Raw genomic sequence first — 18,803 nt, forward strand, 5'->3', positions numbered from 1 at the left:
ATGGAGGAAAAGTGTTTATGAACTGGGACAGGCAGTATATGTTTTGTTTCTTTGGGTTTGTTTGCTTTTCAGATTAACTAGATTAATTTCTGACGTTGGGGAAAAAATATTAACTGGTAACATATCCCTTTGAAATGTAGAATATATTCTACAATTTACCTAGACACTTCAGAACAGGGGTAAGAAGAACTACCTGACATGTGGAGGTTTTCAGCATCAGAATGACGTTTTATAGCAGCTTATTTCATATTGCAAGTTCAAATCTTTGCAGTTCACTGCCTCTTCTAGGTTTTTAACTATTAACATCGTTAATTATGTTTCTCCTGTCACTCAGACTGAGTTTTGAACATCTTTTGATATTTGCTCTTTGCCATATCAGGACTTTAAGAAACAAACAGATGGCACCAGACTGAGAGATGAGCGCCCTCAGCTATCTGCTCCACCCTGCTCAGCACAGAAGTTACTGAGCCATTTGAAAGCTATCTGCTGAACTACTGCCTCCTTCAGAACAGTGGCCGATTCCAGCTCATGTTACAAAAAGGTGCTCCAAGCCAGATGTTTGTTCAGTGTTCAGAAGTTTGTTTGGCTAAGCCCGCTCAGCAGTGTTTCGTTAAACTAAATCTCACTTTGCTAGTTACTTTTTATTTCTCCATGCTCATTAGTTTTGGGAGACTCTCACCCTTAAGGATCCTCATTCAAATCACACAAAGATACTAATGTTTTTCTCTCCTCTTTCTCCAGACCAATACTGAAGATACCAGGAAATAATGACTGTAACACTGAACTATGTGATTGTTTATTTGCGACAAATGATATAGGTATTATTTCTCCCACATAAAAACAGATGGACAATGTAAAAGCCAGATTTGTAATACTGTACTCCCGTGTTATTCTAGTAGGAAGCACTATTATGAGAGTTATCCTTGCAAGACCTTGGTGGTACCAGAAGGCACCAGATCAGCCAGTTAATGGTGTCCTGGACTCACTGATACTAAAGTGCATAGAAAGATCAACATATCAGGATCCCATATATGACAACACAGCTTTTCATGCCTCGAGCAAGTGGTAAGCAGAGACTACTGGTAGGGAGAGTGAGGGCTTGCATTGTAAGCAGTGTTGTGGTATAAGCTTATCCAATCAGGATGCTGCCTATGGCAGTACATGTCTAGGAGGTAAAAAGATAATGAAAGAAAAGAAAATGGCAAAGGCATCAAGAACTTGACTGGCTTGCAGGTGAAGCAGGAATCATGTCCACATGATACATTCCATACAGCAACAATAAGTGGAATGTCACCTGAAGAGCTACAAAAAGCATGTGAGTTCTGAAGAGGGTAGGGAACATGACCATGAGGCCAGTGTATAAGCTGAACCGCACATTTTGGTGCAATTTTAAATGTTTTCAAACAAAACAGCACAAGTTCTTCATAATGGCCTGGTGCACTTCAGCTTGTTCAACGTGTTCACTGGTAATAGCTACGAATTTAAAACTGATAACAAATTGCCTCCCACCAGGTGAAAACTATATAAATCACACACAGAAGAGATCCTTGGAAATGAAACATCATGCAGAATAGTACCACAACAGTACACCATCCAGAATAGTACCAACCCAGTTCTTACTGGGAAACAATGAAAATGTTTGTGTGGAGCCAGAAGTTGGACTTTATGATCCTTGTGGGTCCCTTCCAACTTGGGATATTCTATCATTCTCTGTTTCACATTTTTCAAGAAAAAGGTGCATATGCACTTCTCTGTAACTTACTGAATGAGACTTGAGAAGTGTTATGTGCAAACCAGTCATAGGACAGCTAAACAACCTTCCCTTGGAGGCAGGTCCTGCTCCACCTACAGCTTGTCCTGTTCTGGGACCTGGCTCATAAGCATTGAGAAGATGAAATCAGGGACTATATTTGTTCTCCCTGCCCGGTCATATCTTTCTATAGATCCCAGGCTGCGCCCTGCTTCTTTGGCATGGATCCTAGAGACTAGTAAGCAAAGGAGGGCATAAATCTGAGCCTAGGCGTCTGTCAGGAGTTCATTGAACTAACTATCCATGCTGGGAACAGGTGCACTGAAGGCAAGCAGGGACACTGTCCTATTTGGAGTAATGAGCGAGGGGTTGAAGAAAATTTGTTCATTTCATCTCCCAGAGCTGAGCCTAAACTTTTTACCCTGCAAGTAGGTTATTTACCTTCTCCAACTCACCAGTGCAGTTAGGGACTTTCCACAAAATTCCAGCTAATTCTCATTTGCTTCTGTAGTTCATTCTACTTCACTTTTACTTTTGCTCTCTCATTTCTTTTCCAGTCCATTTCACTCCCTGCTCTGACATATTAACCCCAAAGCTGAAGTAGTTCAAAGGCTATGCACAGAATGATTAGTGAATGAAGACAGTCTTTAAACACAACTCTTTCACCAGTAATTTTAAAAGTCAGCTGTCATGAAAAGTAGCACAGACTTACAGCAGCAAGGAACATGTCTCTAACCTATGTTTCATTACCATAAAGCACCATGGGATAGATTTTCAAGTAAGACTTTAGTTTAAAATTACATTTTAAGGAGGCATTGCTTCTGAAAGAAGCAGTCCTATGCTCACCTTAGTTATAGATCCTCATTCCCATTCCCATCATCCCTTCTCTAAATATCAGCACAAGCAATTGTGTGGCTGGGCAATGAAACATACCATCAGCCCTATGCAAACTGAAGTTCACTTTTTCACCCTTTTTCTTTGTGTTAGTACTATGGATCAGTTCCTTGGGCAGTTCCATGGCATAACCATAACAGTATTAGTGCCAACAAAGGGCAAGAATGGATGTCTACATCTGAATATTGACACTTACTGCAATTTAGGGTGATCAGTCTTATTCAACATACATTGCTCTGTTACAGATATACTGATGCATGTAACCATTAAAAACACGAATTGCAGATAAAGCTGTGTAAACAAAATCCCACCCCTGCCCCCTTAATGAGGGTAATCTAATCCCTAGTTCAAAGAACAATGGCCCAATGGGTGGACAGAAATCTACAGAATGACTTGTGAAGTGTTCCATATGAAACTTCAGGGCAGGGCATTCCCATGTGTGCAAAGAGAAACAGATTCAATTGTAAAGGGAAAAAAAAACACTGACTGGGCAGTGAGAGGTCTGCCTTACATAAGATCCTTGCTAGCGCACAGTTTTAACCTTGGACTTTTAACTAAAAACAACCATGCACTCTCAACCTGAGCATTGCTTTTTAGTCATAGAAGTACCAGGTGACTCCTTCCAAAACTCTGAGGTAGAGAATGCAGGTTGGACTTGTTTTTTGTTTTGTTTTTTTTTGTGGACAAAAAACAAGAAATATTGCCTAACTGTGGAATGGATCAAAAGATTAATTCAAAATCATGTCTACTACCTAAGAAGTTGACTTCTGCTGCAACTGCAAGCCAGCAATTCTGTGTTCAGGACTGTGTAACTAGCTAGCTAGCTGAGAAAACTCACAGGTGAAAGGCATTCATGCCAGAACTGAAAGACGGCTAGCTACAATGAAAGGGCGCATCCAAAAGAGTCTGTTTTCTGTCCTTCTGAAGATCACAAAAGTGTAACTAGAAAACTAACTGTAGCTGCTTGCACACCACAAGCAGGATCAGTGGGAGGTTCAGGAGCTGAATTTCTGTCTCGTAGCAACAGACACACAAGCCTTTACCTGTTAGAATAACAAGAATGTTGGGGACAGCAGTGAGAGATACCTTAAAAGATAGACTTAGTCACTTCATGGAGCCATATCTTCCCAAAATTTAATTCAACAGCATGACCAACTCTGGGAGCTACCTTACTGATTTTCCCCTGAATCAGTAAGGCATCCAATTGGATTCCCCTGGCATCCAATCTCTAATTCTTTCTGATTTTCACATATGCGTATACAGATGTTAAAATCTTATGCTAACTAAAATCTTTGTGAATTTTCCTAAATACAACTCGAAGTGACCAACTGCATCAATTTGGGGTAGCTTGAGAAGAAAGAATTCATTCAGAACATGAGTGGTAGAACTGACTTGCACAGGGTAGGCTGCCTGAAATTTGTTGACGTGTCCTTTCTTTCTCCTTACCATACATCTTGCCTTCGTCTGACAAGATAATCTTCCGCCGTCCACATGGTGGGTAGATGGCTAGCGCTTCCTGGAAGCTCTGCTCAATGTCCGGACTCCATACACCCTCAGCATCATTGTCAATTGGTTTGTCCAAGGCCTCGCTGCCCCCTGAGTCGTTGCTCCCCTCAGGGGAGGTGGGAGAGCTCCACTCGTTGGAGGTAATGGTGCCAGCTAGAAGCTCCAAAGTGCCACGTGGAGAAGCAGACTCAGAACCTGTGTTGACAAACATATCCCATCCATGAGTTAGAAATCCTCCTCTCTAGAAAAACAAAGCTATACTAAAGCAACAGCAACAAAAAAATACTCAGTGAGGAGGAGTTTTACTTCAAGTTTATCTTAAAAGGTGAATTGATCGTGTGCTTGATTTCTACTAATGTTGAGATAGAAACCTTTTCTACAAACGCTTCTGAAACAGCCCGCTCCAGTTTCTGTTTGGTTCATTAACTCTCTATCACTTTCCAGTTCTCCTCAGAAACTGTCCTCTTGCCTGTGTCTTCATCTCCTAATTTCCTTCTCCTGCTGATGTCATTAATTTTGAAAGCGTTATTTAACTTCCTGAAGCATGCATACAGTGATTCAGTCTGTATGAAAGACTACACAAAGCAAAGCAGTGATGCATTATCTACTCATTACTGAGCATTGGAGCTGAAATTTTCTCAGATGCTGTTTCATTGCTTTGGAGTTTGCAGTCGGTGCCACTTTTAACACTGACATTTCTTCTCAAGGATCAACTGCACTTCTAAAGAGCAGTTCCTGGAGCCAGGCAGTTTAATGCAATGTCTCCCAAATCTCAGCAATTATATCCTGGCAGGAGCCAAAGGCACCATGAGTAAAAGGATAAAGTAAAAGGATAAAGTCACTAGGTTGCGGGTTATGAATCCCAGTTGCTTGGACAGTTTCTACTCCTTATCATCAGGACAACCTCTGCCAATTGCCTTCAGTTCTCTGTGCCTCTCTGTCCCCTTCATCCTTAACCATTCTTGGGCTATTAAACTGCCACTAGGTAGGAGCAGAAACTTTTTCAATTGAACCTAAGCAAGCAGCTGCTAGCTCTTGAAAACTACAATAAATTGCAGTCTACTTATAAACCCCTATGGTGGAGACTGAAGTAATTAAATGGAGCTGTAAAAGCTTTCATTCAGAAAGCAAATTCAAACCGTACAACCACTTCCAGTCAGCCATATAGAAGACAAATGTCTTCTAAGGATGCAAGATCACTCCCCTGCCTTAATTCCAAAACTGTTTACCTTTTTAATAGCTTCATTATCTGAGCCACAAAGAATGTTCACAAGCTACCATCCGAGATTCCCTAGTTAAATGACAGTGTTCAAAATTTTTGTGTACCATCATGTTCAGCTGGGTAGCAAGAAAATAACAGTAAGGGTTTGGTTTTTTTTTTTTTTTTTTTTTTTTATTAATCAAAAGCAACAGAATCATCAAAGCCTCAATAAACGAGAGAATGAGGAGAACGCTCGGACACACCAAGTCAGACAAGCTCAGAAATACCACAGTAAAGGAGGACTGAAGATGAATTTGAGCATGGTCTATGTTGTCTATGTCAAAAACTATCTAGAAAAAAAAAAAAAAAAGTGGATATGCCATGCCCTAGTTGGCTAAATACTTACGATGTATACAGTACATAAACAAACAAAAAACCCCAAACACAAAGCAGACCCATTCATTCAACTTCAGAAGTTCAAAAAGTAAGGGTTGAAGTCTCCAGAAATTTTCCTGACATCAGCTTACCAAAACATTACATGATACACTCCTTTTTAGCCTTTTTTTGTTGTTTTCTTTGGATTTCATGATCCAAGTGAAAAGATGCACTTAATTGCTCAGCTGTATGGCTTCCAAAGCCAGTCACTTTGCTCAAGACAAATCTCCTCCCTAGCAATGCATACAAGTAGACAACACCATCTCCTGAAGGATGTATGTCCAACATAAACATAAAAAGCATTTTGAATACAGTTCAAGGCTTCATATCTACGCCAAGCACTTTCAGTGACAGCGGAAGCTCTGAGTCCATTCTGATCCAAGCTCCACAATTTAGTGGAAGAGAAAAAAATACACACTGTTCAGTTGTGTGCCAACTCCCAAGACTCTCTTCTTTCAGCACGAAAGAGTTGCACTAACTTCATCAGATGTCACCTGTGTATTCAGGGAAGTCCACAAAACCAGAGACAGAATCTGTCAGCTTTATCTCACATTGGTGAGAGACAAAGCATGCTCAACTGGTTCCTTCCCCTTTTGAATCCCCTGGATGGGCATATGTATTTTGGACATCCTCTGACTTCCTTTCTCATTAGAGCAAGTTTTGCCAGAGGTGCCAGGCTTGGCATTTGTTCTCTTCAGTTTCCACCAATTTGAACCTTATACTCCTCCACTCTCACATTTCTGGTCTTGTACCTTACAGTTGTTCTTATTCTGAACCCATTCTTTTACTGAGAGATTAACTATGTTCCAGTGATGCATTCTCCACCAGGATAAAAGACACAGGCTCCTCACAGCACCTCCGCCTCCTCACCACAGTATCTCTGTTTCCTTGTTACATTTCCCTCTGTTCAAATGCTGTTTCTTATTCGCTCTTGGTCTCTCTGTTCTGATTTCTGTCGTGGCCCATCTCTTAACACAAATCACAGAGACAGGCTTTGGGGTCAGTGGAAAGCCAAGCCATGAAAAAAGCACAAATATTTTACCTCCAGCAGATTCAGTTTAATTGTTCTGATGCTGGCAATTTCAATGCTAACTCTCTCCTTTCACACATAGCATCTCATTGAGATTCAGAGATCCTGCACGGCCAGAGAGCTGCCAAGAGACCTTCAGTGAGGTCTCATTGACAAGGAGCACATCTTTTACCAACTCCACAGTCTGACACATATACTTTCTAATATCAGTCCCACAGTCGTTGCTGTCAGTAACAGTTCCCTCTCAAGTGTTTGTGGCAGCTGTTCAACACAAAACACTGAGGATAACTATAAGTACATCTGTGATAAAATGAAAACTAGAGAAACTGTGGGCCCTCTCCAGAAGGAAATGGGAAATCTAGATATGGAGAAGACAATTACTTTTTTTTGCCTCAGTCTATACCAGCAAGAGCTACAGCCACACAGACCAAGCCCCAGAGGCAAAGGCAGGGACTGTGACAATGAAGAACCACACACTATAGGAGAAGAGCAGGTTCAAGACCATCTACGGAAGCTAAAGGTATAGAAGTCCATGGGAATTGATGAGATGCATCTGTGGATCCTGAGGGAACTGGCAGATGTAGTTGCTAAGTCACTGTTCATCATATTTGAGAAGTCTGCAGATGACACCAAGCTGCATGGTGTGGTCTACATGCTGGAGAGAATGAATGCCATCCAGAGGGACCTGGACAGGCTTGAGGGGTGGGCCTGTGAGAACCTCATGAGGTTCAACAAGACCAACTGCAAGGTCCTGCTCCGAGGTCAGGGCAATCCAAAGCACAAATGGTCTGGGTGGAGAATGGATTGAAAGCAGCACTGATAAGGACTGGGGAGTGTAGGCTGACAACAAGCTCAACATGAGCCAGCAACGTGTGCTTGCAGCCCAGAAAGCCAACTGTTTCCTGGGCTGCATCAACACAAGAAGTACATGGATCTATTAGAGTGAGTCCAGAGGAGGGACATGAGGATGATAAAAGGACTGGAACACCTCTCCTGTGAAAAAAGGCTGAGGGAGCTGGGGTTGTTCAGCCTGGAGAAGATTCTTGGGAGACCTTACAGTGACCTTCCAGTACCTAAAGGGGCCTACAAGAAGGCAGAAGAGGGATTATGTTGATAGGACAAGGAGTAATGGCTTTGAACTAAAAGTGGGTAGATTTAGCCTAGATATAAGAAACAAATTCTTTACTGTGAGGGTGGTGAGGCACTGAAACAGCTTGCCCAGAGAAGCTGTGGATGTCCCATCCCCGGAAGTGTTTAAGACCAGGTTGGATGGGGCTTTGAGCAACCTAGTCTAGTGGGAGATGTCCCTGTCCATGGCAGGGGGGTTGGAACTAGAGGATCTTTAAGGTCCCTTCTAGCCCAGACCATTCTATGATTCTATATGAAAAATTGCTGCCAGCTGTCTCCAGTTATTGAGTTTTCTTAGAGCTGTTCTTTCCGTAAGACTTCCCCTATTATATATCTGCCCCCCTTTCCCTGCTGAAATCAGTATCAGGCACAACACACTAACCAGAGAGATGTCCCTATTCACTCCTCCCAGGCAGCAGTGCTTGCCAGCACAGCTTTGTGAAATCTGACAGTGTGGTTCCAGTCTTACTTCTGAGCTGGCTGCACTCTGAGCAATTCACTTTACCATGGACGTCTCTTCAACCTTTGTCTTGCTCAATGGCTCAATGAATTTTTTTTTTATTGAAAAAAAAAAAAAAAAAAAAAAAAAAAAAAAAAAAAAAGAGCAACTCTAGCATTCATTTCTAAGTTACAGGAGTCAAATACTGCTACTATCAAGGATGTGAACCTTACAATGGCTCGAGTTGGAAGGGACCTTAAAGATCATCTAATTCCAAAGCCCCTGCCATGAGCACGGACACCACCCACTAGATTAGGTTGCCCAGGGCCTCATCCAACCTGATCTAACACCTCCAGGGATGAGGCATCCACAGCCTCACTAAGCAACTTGTTCCAGTGCCTCACCACCCTCTGAGTGAAGAATTTCTTCCTGACATTTAATTTAAATCTCCCCTCTTTTAGTTTAAAACCATTCCCCCTTGTTCTGTCATTGTCTGCCTGAGAAAAAAGTTCCTCTCCATCTTCTTAATAAGCCCATTTTTAAGTATTGAAAAGCTGCAGTAAAGTCCCCCAGAGCCTTCTCTTCTTCAGGCTCAACATCCACAGGTCTCTCAGCTTTTCTTCATAGGAAAGGCTTACTTTCTTCATTTTCATGTCTCATCCGCAGAAACAGTAAAATAAAGGACTTCAAACAAGAATGAGTTCAGCCAGAAGGGAGTATGTCCTGCTACTCAAGCAATAACTTCATAGGAGTAGCGTATAATAAGAAGACTTGGAAACAGCAACAACCAATTACTTCCACCCAGAACATGTTAAGAGATGAACTTAGCCAATGCAGTCATACAAGATGTGGGTTTAGAAAATTAACAGTTTGGAATAATGTGAAATGTATAGGGTATAACAGAGCATAGTATTGAAACTTACCAGAGGAAAATGGTGGGGAAATTTTATAGCATACTATAACAATAGCTCAGATCCTCTGAAAGAGAAGAATGAGTGCAATCAGTGGATGACTAGCTCCAAGTGAGTTCAACTTAGAGACTGCAGGGGGAAAAACAAAAGTACTAGAAGGGGAAAAGGTGCACAAACAGTTACACAACAATAACTGAATGATATCTGAAGTTTACAGGCAAAAGAGGACAAAAATCATTAACATGTTTTTACAGGGACTCTAAGAAACAAAAAAAAAAAAAAAAAAAAAAAGATGATGCAACTGTAGCATGACCAACTAGCTCTAAACTAACTAGCAGGGTATAACTCTTCCACAGCACCCTAGCCACCAGTTATTCAGGCTCCCTAAGGTGTTACAATCTAGTCATTAAATTGGCCTGGAGCCAGTGCTCCTTTAAGTTCCATCAGAAGGTCCAGCAATGGTGGAAGCAAGTGGGAACAGTCCACTGAGCCTTTGAAGGGTCTCCACTCACTCACATCCAACTGTTGAGATGGGCTACAACTACAGCTGTTGCCCTTGGACTTCTGCAATCCTGGGGCAATGCTGGCTATTCCCTCTGAATGCCTCTATTCACCCAGGACATCAGAGTATTGCTGACTAATCCTGAGAGTAAAACCAGTTAAAATACGTGTTACAGGCAGTAGGTGAAGCAAAAGCTCTTAATATGCAACAGCACCAGGCAAGGAAGAAAAGAGAATCGAGATTTCCCTCTGTGTGTTGTGTAAGGTAATATAATTATTACACCTACAGACTGCACTGTAAGACTTTTGTCTCCATCCAACCACTGAGCAAGACTGGTTTACAAAGGAACAAGCACTTCTGGCCTTGGATCATATTCAACATATAAGACTGAACTCCATCTGTATGCTTATGATTTTGTGCTAGGTGCAAAATCAAGCTTGGTTTGCTTGCTACACTGAAATTGTCCGCAGCAGCTACTGTACAAAAGGCACCTGACTTCATGACCAAAGCAAAACAATGCTTTTAAATTATTGCAGTAGCTGAGCTCTGGCTGAAACAGAGAGAGGATGTAGTGTCCAATGCAGTGATATAAATCAAAACAACAAGAAAGGAGAACTTCTATCAGTGCAGCACTGGATAATGCAGTCAGATAGGGTGTGATGACAAAAGACTTTGTGTGGCCTTGCACGCTATCCAGTCAGGTACATTTGTGATAAAGAAAACAGAACAGTCTTGCTGCCCTAAGAGGAGGAAGAAGAAAACAAAACAATCCATATCAAACAAAAACAAACAACAGCAACAAAACCCCAAATCTAACAACAAAACATATGCAGGCTCAAAGGTTTGGTGCGCTCCCACTGTTCCAGGGGTGGCCAACTTGTGGCTTGATCCCTAGCCACGGGCAACCCATACACAGCTCCAACACTGGCTACACGACAACACAGGCTGCGCTTTGGGCTGAGAAAATGACAACTATACCATTTACATGGCAGCTGGGAGAGAAAATGAGCCAGCAATGGTAGCTGAGATTGACACTGCCAGGTTGCCCTGGGATTGAGCCATACACAGGGTTGGCTCCAGCCTTCAGCGGAACTATATAATTCCTGGGGAGTCAGAAAAAAAAAAAAAAAGGTTGTGGTAGGGTGAAGGTGGTTAGCCACTCTTATACTAGCAGCAGTGGTCACCAATAGCCCTTCTTTCAACAGTCACCAAGGTAATTAGAGAAGAATTAACCAGGAAGAGCTCCAATAATTGTGTTCCCCTTCTATCATAGGATTTTTAGTAGTGTTATTTAACATGTTATTTAACACAACTGCCTCTGGGTTTACTGATTAAAATGACTTAGATCTTACCAAATCAAATCTGAAAAAGCAAGTCTTGTTTATCATTTTCCCAAAGAGTATTCTTCACTTAATTATTAAATGAAATGGAACCTTTAGTAGGAACCTAAAAAATATTTACTCGTAAACCCCCTGTTCTGAAATCTCACCATCAGGCTAAAAAAGCCCCTATTTTACCTATGGAAAAGAAATATAGCATAAAGATCTACCTGAATGAATTGCCCAATGATGAAAATCAGACTGAGGGCAAAATCCAGCCAAGAATGTCAACACAAGGAAAGATGGAACTTTAAAAGTGATTTGTGAATGCAGCTGCTTTAACTTCAGAGGGGCTCATTTTTCTCAGGACTGATGTTTAACACTTTCCAGAAATTGAGCATCTTTTGAGTCTCCAGTCAAGTAGCATAAAATTGATGGACTCATAATGTTCTGTCATTTTATGATATCCACATTAAATTCTTATTTCTCAATCCTGCCTCCTATTGAGGATGTCTCTCAGCCTCTGCTCTTTCAACTGGTGATAGGATATGAGGGAATTGCTTAAAGCTCTGACAATATAAACTCAGATTGGATGTTAGGAAAAAGTTCTTCACTGAAAGGCTGGCCAGGGAACTGATCATGGCCCCAAGCCTATCAGTGTTCAAGAGATGTTTGGACAACACTCTTAAAAATGTGGTTTAACTCTTCAGTTGCCTCATTTCGAGTCAGGAGCTGGACTTGATGATCCTCATGGATCCCTTTCACCTCAAGGTATTTTATGATTCTATGATTCTTTTCTAGGACTCAGGGGTACATGTCCCAAAACAGCACAACTGTTACATACTTCAGTTCCCATAAAACCAGTGGCAGAATTTCACATGAAACAAATGTTTGCAAATCTCATCTAAAGCTCTGAAAGTATTTAGCTCCAAAACTAGGGCCAGTCTTCAACAAAAGCAATAGCTGAACCAGCACTAGGAGTCTTACAACAGGATAGACACATGCACTAACCACAATGCTCAAGCAGTCAGATTTCCACATTTTCCTTGCTTTCAGGTGGCCTGTGTTGCAAGCATAATCTGTGTGCCTCCCTGTCCAGTCAGGGCTAAAGAAGGCCTTTACTAAAGCCTTAAGACAGAAGCAAACCACAAACAGGCAGAACAGGTATATTAAATGGGACCTCGGTTCAGTCAACATTCATTAATTATTTAAGCATGTGCCCTGATTTTAGTAGGAGTTAGACAGGAGCGTAAAGGTGTTTTGATGCACCAATGCCTAAGTAAAGATCAACCATGAAATATCTGCATCATCTGTGAGAGAAGGTCCAAAGGATATTCAGAGGGCTAGAGCACCTGTCCTATGAAAATAGGCTAAATTGGGGTTATTTAGCCTGGAGAAAAGAAGGCTCTGGGGAAACCTTATAGCAACATTCCAGAGCTTAAAGGGAGCCTGCTAGAGAGACCAGGGAAGGACTCTTTATCAGTGAGTGTGTTGACAGTACAAGGGATAGTGGTCTTAAACTAAAAGAGAGTAGATTTAGATTGGATATATTAGGAAGAAATTCTTTACTCAGGGGGTAGTGAGGCACTGGAATAAGTTGCCCAGAAGTTGTGGATGACCCATCCCTGAAAGTGTTCAAGGCCAGGTTAGATGGGGCTTTTGAGCAATCTAATCTAATAGGTGGCATTTCTGCCCATGGCAAGAGGGTTGGGATTAGGTGATCTTTAAGATACCTGCCAACACAAACCATTCTGATTCATAGGCATAAGCCCTGCTCACAACTGCGAACCAAAACCACATTCTCCCCATGAAATCAGAAACCATCACAGCTCAGTTTTGTAGTACACAGCCCACCTGAAACATGAAGCAGGAGAATATTGCCTACTTACAGATAAGATGATTGTTTATTGGCTAACACTCAGGAAGGTCTGCCAGATTTGTTCTTTTGTAAAAAAAAAAAAAAAAAAAAAGTCTGAAAATTCCCAACAGACAAGGAGATTCCAGCCATTTTGGACTGATTCCAGTTCTCCCACTGGCTTGATACAAAATGTAGTAAAGCTGTCCACAACTCAGACTAGTCAGAACTCTTCCCTCTCAGCTGTGACATTACACAGTCATTTCCACGCTGTTGAAAATACAGTGATTTCATAGAAAGCAAGTGAAAACCATGAGAACCTGTAAGTACAAGTCCAATGCTCAAACTGGAATCCCTAAGCATAGAAAGAGGAAACAGAAAGAGCAAAACTGAAAAACACAGGTTAAGCTTGCTTCAGGATATTACAGGAAAGCACAAACCTTTTGATTGATCTCTTTGCCCTTCCAGACCTTTCTTCCCAGGAAGGTCAACAGGTTATATACCTTCTGTTGGATTAATCTACAGGAGGAACAGGGGCAGCCAGCCAAGCAAAACTAGACTCTTAAAGGGACACAGACAACCACGGACAACTCCAGTTTTTAAAGCTCATTCTTACAAATTAAACTTGTGACCAAAAACTGTGGAAAACCATGCTTCTTCTCTCTTTCTCGGTTATTTTACCATGTGGAAAAAAAAATACTTTGTTTCCCCTGTACAGTAATTTTCTTGTTTGTGTAGATCTTTCACAAAGAAATGAGAAGGGGAAATAAATACTATTATTATGTAGTTTAAAAAAAAAAAAAAAAAAAACAAACAAACAAACAAACTAAAGCAGTAAGTGTCCTTGGAGAAAATCATCTTATGCAACCCTCTCTTCAATTATCTCTCTCTTTTTTTCCCCTAGCTGACAAGATTTTCACCCAAAGAGAACCTGACTAAAACCTGCTAGTTCAGTATCAGTGAGCTGGATTCAAGGACCTGCTATACTGATGTGTGATCTGGTAAGAACACCAGCACATCTTTTCTCCCTTTCCATTCCAGCATACACATGCTCGGTGCTCTTTTGACGTTTCTCCCTTTAGTTGAAGCACAGCAGTCGTGGTTACAAGAGATTAGATTTTGACTGGACATCTATCATTAATGCTTACCACTGTACCAAGGAAGGCACAGTGAGGACCTTGCTAATTTATTTTGTCACTGGCAATAGCAAAGCAGATGTTTCAAAGCCTTGTATTCAGCCACTGGCACTCATGTCTTAGTACAGCAGAATAAAACACCTCCCTTTTAGCAAACATACTCTAATGAAAGTAGGACTCCGTAATTATGAGCCTACAATGGAACAGAAAAACAGAGCCAGTGACTCAGTCAGTGGCACAGGGAACTGGAAAACCTGCCCCTCCCTAGCAGGAAAACGTCTAATTCATACGGTGTTAAAAACAAAGGGGAGTGACTGCATCATCTCCAGAAAAAGGAGGACCTAACGGGCAGGGAAAAAGAGCAAAACAAAAAAACTCACCACCAACAAAAAACAAAGAACTCCAGTCATCTAATCTCAGACCTTGTAATGAGCTCCAAACATGCAAATTCCAAACTTTTTACAAGGCTCTTCGCTAGATCACAGCTCCACAAAGTAATATGTTGGGCATTTAACACGGTGATGGGCATAACGCATAACGGATAAGTTGGGGCAGAGAAAGAAGCATACCATAATCAATAAAGACCATGGCTTCATAAACACTACTATAAATCTTGATAAACTTGATTGTTCTTCAAAGGAGGACAGAATTACCATGAAGCTAGAGAATGAAAAGAAGAAAAGTGCACAATGTGATAGGTTAAGATTTAGAAAAACATTTGCTACTCTCTTCAGGAAATAAAGACTGGAAAAAATCAAATTGGCTTGGATAGCTCTGCTCATATTATTAGAAAATTAACTAGCATTTCAAAATTAAGTGTAATGGTATATACTAATGGAACAAACAGGTACAGGGGGCACCTGCTGTTTTGCTGCAGGGATCTTTGGTAGTCCAGTTTTCTTTGACATCTTAATGAATGATATAAAATGGAATAAAGGGAATGTTAATGAAACTTGCAGATGATACAGAATAAAGTTTACAAACACCAGTGGATATAGGCAACTCAAAAGGATGGCTGATAAATAAACAAGAGAAGGGGATAAAAGGGACACAAATTAGAATATCTGGAAAAGTAATGCCAAGAAACTGAAGAAACCTCAAAGAACAAAAAAGCAAATACTTCTACAATTTTGTAAGACCATGGTAACTTTTGTCTGCCTATGCTCAGTTATTACTTCAGGCAACAGAGCGAGATGAATTACCTCCAACATCTTGCAGAAACAAACTAAAAAAATATTCTCATTGCTAGTCTATAAGAACTTAGGTGTAAATGCAATAGAGAGAGAAAACCAATAATTTCACTGAAACATGCCAAGGCAAAGCCTGGTGCAGTAGACTAAGAAAAATCAGTCTAAATTTCTGGAAATCCTTACTGATGTTAAAAAAACACTGGGCTATGGAAAAGCTGCCCAAGAGCATTGCTAGGAGATTTGTTGCATGGCACTTAGGAAAAAGAAATAAATCAATGAAGGACAAATATGAGGTATATGGACGGTGTTTCCTTTTCTTTTTAATATTAAAAAAAATAAATGTAACACTGATTTTTGCTTCCTTAAGATACAGTTTTGTGGCCAGATAAGACACATCATTTTGACTACCACAGTAGCAACTGTAAACATGGTCCAAAGAACTACCTAAGACAGGAAAAGATGGCAATGCTGCTAAGGTGGCAATGTTGCTTCTTCCCCTACTCCCCATTCATTGCACCCCCTTCTCCAAACACAGCTCTATTTGTATCAATACATAATTAACTGGACTTGGGAACAGATCTGGCTGAAAACTAAGTTGATAGAACAGTGTTACTTTTCATTTTGGTTAGCCTCCCCTGGCCCAAGTCACTAAATGGCTTCACAAATACCCATGGAATCGACAAAGGAAAGAGGTAAGACAAGTACAGGAAGGGACAGTCTGTGCAGATAAGTTGTGTCTTCAGCAGTGCCAGCCTAAAGTATTTGTTGGTCTTCACCATGAATTCTATTGTGATGAAACCAAGAGTTAAAAGATACATTCAGAGGAGGAACAAAACAAAACAAAACAAAACAAAAAAAAACACAGTACTAAGGAAAGCTGTGATTGAGTATAATGCCACTCCAGAGATAATCTCAAGCAGCAGGTATCAGAAATTGTGCTTTTCAGCAACCTTCTCAAAACTCTACTTACTGATTTTAAGTTCTGTGAAAAAAATATCAGAGTAAAACAACCACCAGCAACTCTTATTTTATTTTAAACCACGGGAAGATTCTGTGCCATGGAGCCCTTCTCTTCAGAGCCTGGCAGTGCTGTTCTCCTACATTTTTCCCACAAAAAGTTACGTAGTATAGGAATGTTAAAAAACACTTAACATGGTAATAACCTAAAATACTTGAAAGCTGTCAATAACATTAATAAATCTAAAAGATGCAGCAGGAACCAAGAGAGTGGAGAAGATATTAACCCCCATTCGCAATAGTAATCCCCATGCACACTAGATCATTACAAGATCGCCTCTAAGGGGAAAGAGCAACGAGCTGATGCTCCAGTTTAGAGATGATAAATTTGCCACATGCTTAAGTTTGAGAAATCCAGACCAGGTTTTAGGAAAACCCTGTGAGGTGACCGCACTGACTGGCTGCCTTTTGGTCTGTGAATTAAAGTGCCAAAGAGCCTCCCGCATCCCACAGCCTTGATAAAGAAGCCCCTCTATGTTCATTACAGCACAGTTCAACCTCCTTGCTCTAGTGAGAAAAATCTACTGAGAACAAAAGTTTTCAATTGTACCGGTAGCATAGCAGCTGCAACAGGGCCCTAGCCTGGAAAAACCCTGTCTGTTTTCCCCCTTGTTCTGTTCATCTTACTCCTCCCTCCCCATTACTTTATTCCCTATTGTACTGCCCACCTCCTTCTGTAAAAGGAAAAATAAGATCTTCTCCATCTACACAGGCAGATGGACAGACAGGTGAATGAGTGCTCCACTCAGTTTGCACGCAGACAGTGAAATCAAGTCTAAGGGAAAACAAACTGTTCCAAGTAAAGAGAAACAAGAAAAAAAAGCTGCCTTGCTACCTATCTCTCCTGTCTTTAAAAAGTATTTTGTGTTGTTTATTTATAGCAGATCTGCAGAGCACTGCTCTTAAAGTTAGAAAGTAACATGTGTGTAACTTCAGGTTAAATAAAAGCAAAACAACTTGGTGGAATTAGCCCTTAAGATATATTAAGGAGTCGCATGTTTTCCCCCTTTCCACAAAAACAAAAAACAAAACAAAAAAAAACTTTAGCATCCCACACAAGGAGTTGTTTAGAAGGATTTATATAAGTAAGATAAGAAATTACTTAGGGATGATCATTTGCCTTTTTTTTTTTAATCATTTCCAGAGACATGCCACCCAAACTCAACTCTTCCAACTTCAGAGAAACTCATCTCGGAAAACAACGTTCCCTCATCTTTTGTTAAATGCCCTATAACAACCCAAATGCTTTCTCACGGTTGTTTTTGCTTATTACATATTTTGCATTTGTTGTTATTGTTGTTGTTTCCCAAAAAAAAGCACTTTCTGTAGTTTACACCAGGATTTATATCCTTATAACAGAAAGCACTGATCCTCCTCTCCACCCCCCATACCCTGCACATCTTTACTAAAGTTACAGAAACCTATTTTTTTCAACGAAAAGCGCTGGCAGTTTCCTGCCGATGCACCACACCACCGAGACCCCGAAGCCTCGGCGCAGGCAGGGAGCGGGGGCAGCCGCCAGCAGCCTCCATTGAGAATTTTCCGATCGCTTCCTTTGTACGGCCGTGTCTCCTCCGTCGCACATGACTGGCTTCAAATCCCTCCTTTCACCCTCCGGCAGGCACCCGGTCCCCTTTACCCCGCGGGAAAGCGACCGTGAAAAGAGCGTGTCCTGACCTGAGCGAGGCAAGAGCAGCTGCCGTTCCGCAAAGGCAGAGAGGACCGGCTTCAAATCCTCCTTCTGCTCCAGGACTTTCTGCCAAGAGAGCAGATGAGAGTTATTCGGGATGCGCCCGTCCCTCTCCCCCGCCCGATCCCCACCCCCGAGCCCGCGGGGGTCAGGGCAGGGGTTTGGGAAGGCGGAGCGGGAGGAGCCGCTTCGCGCTCGGTGTCGCCGCCGCCAAAAAAACAGCGGAAAAAGTTGCCGGGAGCCGCGGCTGCCCTCGGGGCGGCTCCGGGATGGGCTCCCGGCCCCCCCCACCTTTCCCCAGCCCGACGGCGGGGCCGGAGCGAACAAAGCCGGGCTGGGCGCCGCCGCCGCCGGCCGGGCTGCCGGGGGGCGACCGGGGGTGGGCAGGGGGCGAGCGGGGGGCGAGGGGGAAGCGGCCCCAGGCGCAGCCCGGGCCGGCGCTGCCAACAACTCACCTCGAGAGCTTGGAGCGGCTGGCGGGACGGCAAGCCCGTGCGGCGGCCGGGCAGGAGTTTGGGAGGAAAAGGGAGGGTTTTTATTTCCCCTGGAGTTTGAAACGAGGAAGTGAGGAATGCGAGGAATGAGAGCTGGTATGAAATGAACGCGGCCGAGGGAGGGGACTCCCGTCTAACGTAGAGGCTGGAGCAGGGATAGGGATAGGGAGGGGGCTGGCCGGGGTGGGGGGGGAGGAAGGAGAGGAAGGCGAGAGAAAGGCCGAGGCGGAGTTGGGAACAAAACACAGCAGGGATCGGCCGCCTCTGGCTCCGGGCCGTGCGTGCCCAGGGAGGAGGGAGCGCGGG

General features: G+C 42.3%; 1 protein-coding gene across 3 annotated transcripts in view; it reads right to left on the reverse strand.

Annotated features, from left to right (window-relative positions):
- TEAD4 (TEA domain transcription factor 4) overlaps positions 1 to 18,803 on the reverse strand; it is a 58,898-nt gene extending 40,095 nt beyond the window's left edge. Inside the window, exons 1-4 of one of the 3 annotated variants that reach the window (XM_068700631.1) lie at positions 18,459 to 18,496; positions 17,991 to 18,069; positions 9,307 to 9,361; positions 4,091 to 4,345 (exon numbers count right to left, since the gene is read on the reverse strand). In XM_068700631.1, coding sequence (XP_068556732.1) covers positions 4,091 to 4,097 — 7 coding nt within the window. In that variant the 5' untranslated portion in view covers positions 4,098 to 4,345; positions 9,307 to 9,361; positions 17,991 to 18,069; positions 18,459 to 18,496. Of the gene's footprint in view, positions 1 to 4,090; positions 4,346 to 9,306; positions 9,362 to 17,990; positions 18,070 to 18,458 lie in introns of all 3 variants that reach the window. The other 2 variants (XM_068700623.1, XM_068700640.1) reach the window with 2 other exon arrangements.

This window comes from Anas acuta, chromosome 1 (assembly GCF_963932015.1).
Source record: "Anas acuta chromosome 1, bAnaAcu1.1, whole genome shotgun sequence".
Lineage (NCBI taxonomy): Eukaryota > Metazoa > Chordata > Aves > Anseriformes > Anatidae > Anas > Anas acuta.